This window comes from Coregonus lavaretus, assembly GCF_964263955.1.
Source record: "Coregonus lavaretus genome assembly, contig: HAP1_SCAFFOLD_6602, whole genome shotgun sequence".
Lineage (NCBI taxonomy): Eukaryota > Metazoa > Chordata > Actinopteri > Salmoniformes > Salmonidae > Coregonus > Coregonus lavaretus.
The window spans coordinates 1-2,500 of NW_028163246.1; the positions used below are offsets into that span (position 1 = coordinate 1).

The window sequence follows — 2,500 nt, forward strand, 5'->3', positions numbered from 1 at the left end:
GAGAGGGGGAGGAGGGGGAGAAGGAGAAGGAAGAGAGGAGAGGAGAGGAGAGGAGAGGAGAGGAGAGGAGAGGAGAGGAGAGGAGAGGAGAGGAGAGGAGAGGAGGAGGAGAGGAGAGGAGAGGAGAGGAGAGGAGAGGAGAGGGAGGAGAGAAGAGGAGAGGGGGAGGAGGGGGAGAAGGAGAAGGAAGAGAGGAGAGGAGAGGAGAGGAGAGGAGAGGAGAGGAGAGGAGAGGAGAGGAGAGGAGAGGAGAGGAGAGGAGAGGAGAGGAGAGGAGATGAGAGGAGAGGAGAGGAGAGGAGAGGAGAGGAGAGGAGAGGAGAGGAGAGGAGAGGAGAGGAGAGGAGAGGAGAGGGAGAGGGGAGAAGAGGAAGGGAGAGGAGAGGAGAGGAGGAGAGGAGAGAAGAGAAGAGAAGAGAAGAGAAGAGAAGAGAAGAGAAGAGAAGAGAAGAGAAGAGAAGAGAAGAGAAGAGAAGAGAAGAGAAGAGGAGAGGGGAGAAGAGGGAGAGGAGAAGAGAAGAGAAGAGAAGAGAAGAGAAGAGAAGAGAAGAGAAGAGAAGAGAAGAGAAGAGAAGAGAAGAGAAGAGAAGAGAAGAGAAAGAGAGGAGAGGAGAGGAGAGGGAGAGGAGAGGAGAGGAGAGGAGGAGATTATGTGTGAGATCAACAGTGTGCAGTAGTTATCTTCTTGGCACATAAACTGTTAAATGCATTTTTAAAATGAAATTATTTATTTATTAAGGGTGGTAACGGTAACTCACCACTAGGAACTCCCTCTTGTCAACCATCTGGTTCCCGTCGGCGTCGAACATGTTGAAGGCGATCTTGAAGCCTGCGTGGGGCTCTGAGGAAGAGGAGGGATGAAGATGACTGATCTCCACACCATCGGGACTGAATGGACTACTAGTGGTTATGTATGCTTCTACATGCATCCAGATCATATTTAAGATAGCAAGATCTGTTGTGATCTGTTTTGCTCAAACACGTCAATGTAATTTGATACAGTTGTCTATGTTCTAATTGTTCCCATCCCACATATCCCACTACATCACCACTTTTACAATTATATCCCTGAATGTATCTTTATCCCATTACATCTCTACTGTTAAAATTATATCCATGAATGTATCTTTAGGCTCAGTTTAATCAGCTGTATTGACTGAATACTGAGGCAGCAGGTAGCCTAGCGGTTAAGAGCGTTGATCCAGTAACCCAAAGGTCACTGGTTTGAATCCCTGAGCCGACTAGGTGAAAAATATGTCCTTGAGCAAGGCACTTAACCTTAATTGCCCTTGTAAGTCGCTCTGGATAAGCGCGTCTGCCAAATGACTTAAATGTACATGACTACCTGTGGATCTTTCTCTCTCATCTTGGCAAGTGCTATGTAAATATTATTCCAGCGCTGGGTTACCAGGCAAAGCGTGTGTGGCAGCGATGACTGAGATCCTTAGTGAGCAGCAACAGCAAAGCAGGACCTCAGAGTGTGGCTGGAGATTTATCTACACAGACTGTCAACACCAGTGTCAAGTCTGCATCCTATTTCCTATGTAGTGCACTACTTCTTTCTAAAGCCATGGACAGAAGTAGTGCACTATATAGTGAATCAGGTGCCATTTGGGATGCAGCCAAAGCAATATATGACTCCAAGTGTGTTTTATTGTAACAATGTTGATGAAGGCCTATTTGATGAATACCTACATTTACAGGAGTTGAAATGTTGGGAGCATGTGTGTTGAGTCTTTTTTTGGGGGCAGATTATTTACAAAAAAATATGTTTTATTGTCACTTATACCGGATAGGTGCAGGGAAATGTGTTGTTTTACAGGGTCAGCCATAGTAGTACGACACCCCTGGAACAATTAGGGTTAAGTGCCTTGCTCAAGGGCACATCAACAGACTTTTCACATAGTCGGCTCGGGTATTCGAAAGAGCAACCTTTGGGTTACTGGCCCAATGCTCTAACCGCTAGGCTAGCTGTTAAGCACCTGTCTCAAAGCCACTCAATTTCAATGTTGTCTTCACTTATGTTTTATCTTCCTACCATCCGGGAACTCTATACCAGGCGGTGTCAGAGGAAGGCCCTAAAAATTGTCAGACTCCAGACACCCTAGACATAGACTGTTCTGTCTGCTACCGCATGGCAAGCGGTACTGGAGCGCCAAGTCTAGGTCCAAAAGGCTTCTAAACAGCTTCTACCCCCAAGCCATAAGACTCCTGAACAGCTAATCAAATGAACAGCTAATCAAATGGCTTCTATCCCCCCCTTTTACGCTGCTGCTACTCTCTGTTTATTATCTATGCATAGTCACTTTAACTCTACCTACAAGTACATTTTACCTCAATTACCTCGACTAACCAGGTGCCCCCGCACATTGACTCTGTGCCGGTAACCCCTGTATATAGCCCCGCTACTGTTATTTTACTGCTGCTCTTTAATTATTTTTATTTTTATTTATCAATTTTTTACTTAACACTTATTTTTCTTAAAACTACATTGTTAAAA

The 2,500-nt window shown here is 45.3% G+C and overlaps 1 protein-coding gene across 1 annotated transcript in view; it reads right to left on the reverse strand.

Moving 5' to 3' along the window:
- Nucleotides 1-758: 758 nt before the first annotated feature.
- Nucleotides 759-2,500, reverse strand: part of LOC311118352 (calcium uptake protein 3, mitochondrial-like) — a gene marked incomplete at both ends in the record, with an annotated part of 19,783 nt that continues 18,041 nt past the window's right edge. The window contains one exon of the mRNA XM_084193164.1: nucleotides 759-841. Within this exon, the coding sequence (XP_084049290.1) occupies nucleotides 759-841 (83 nt within the window). The remainder of the gene's footprint in view (nucleotides 842-2,500) is intronic.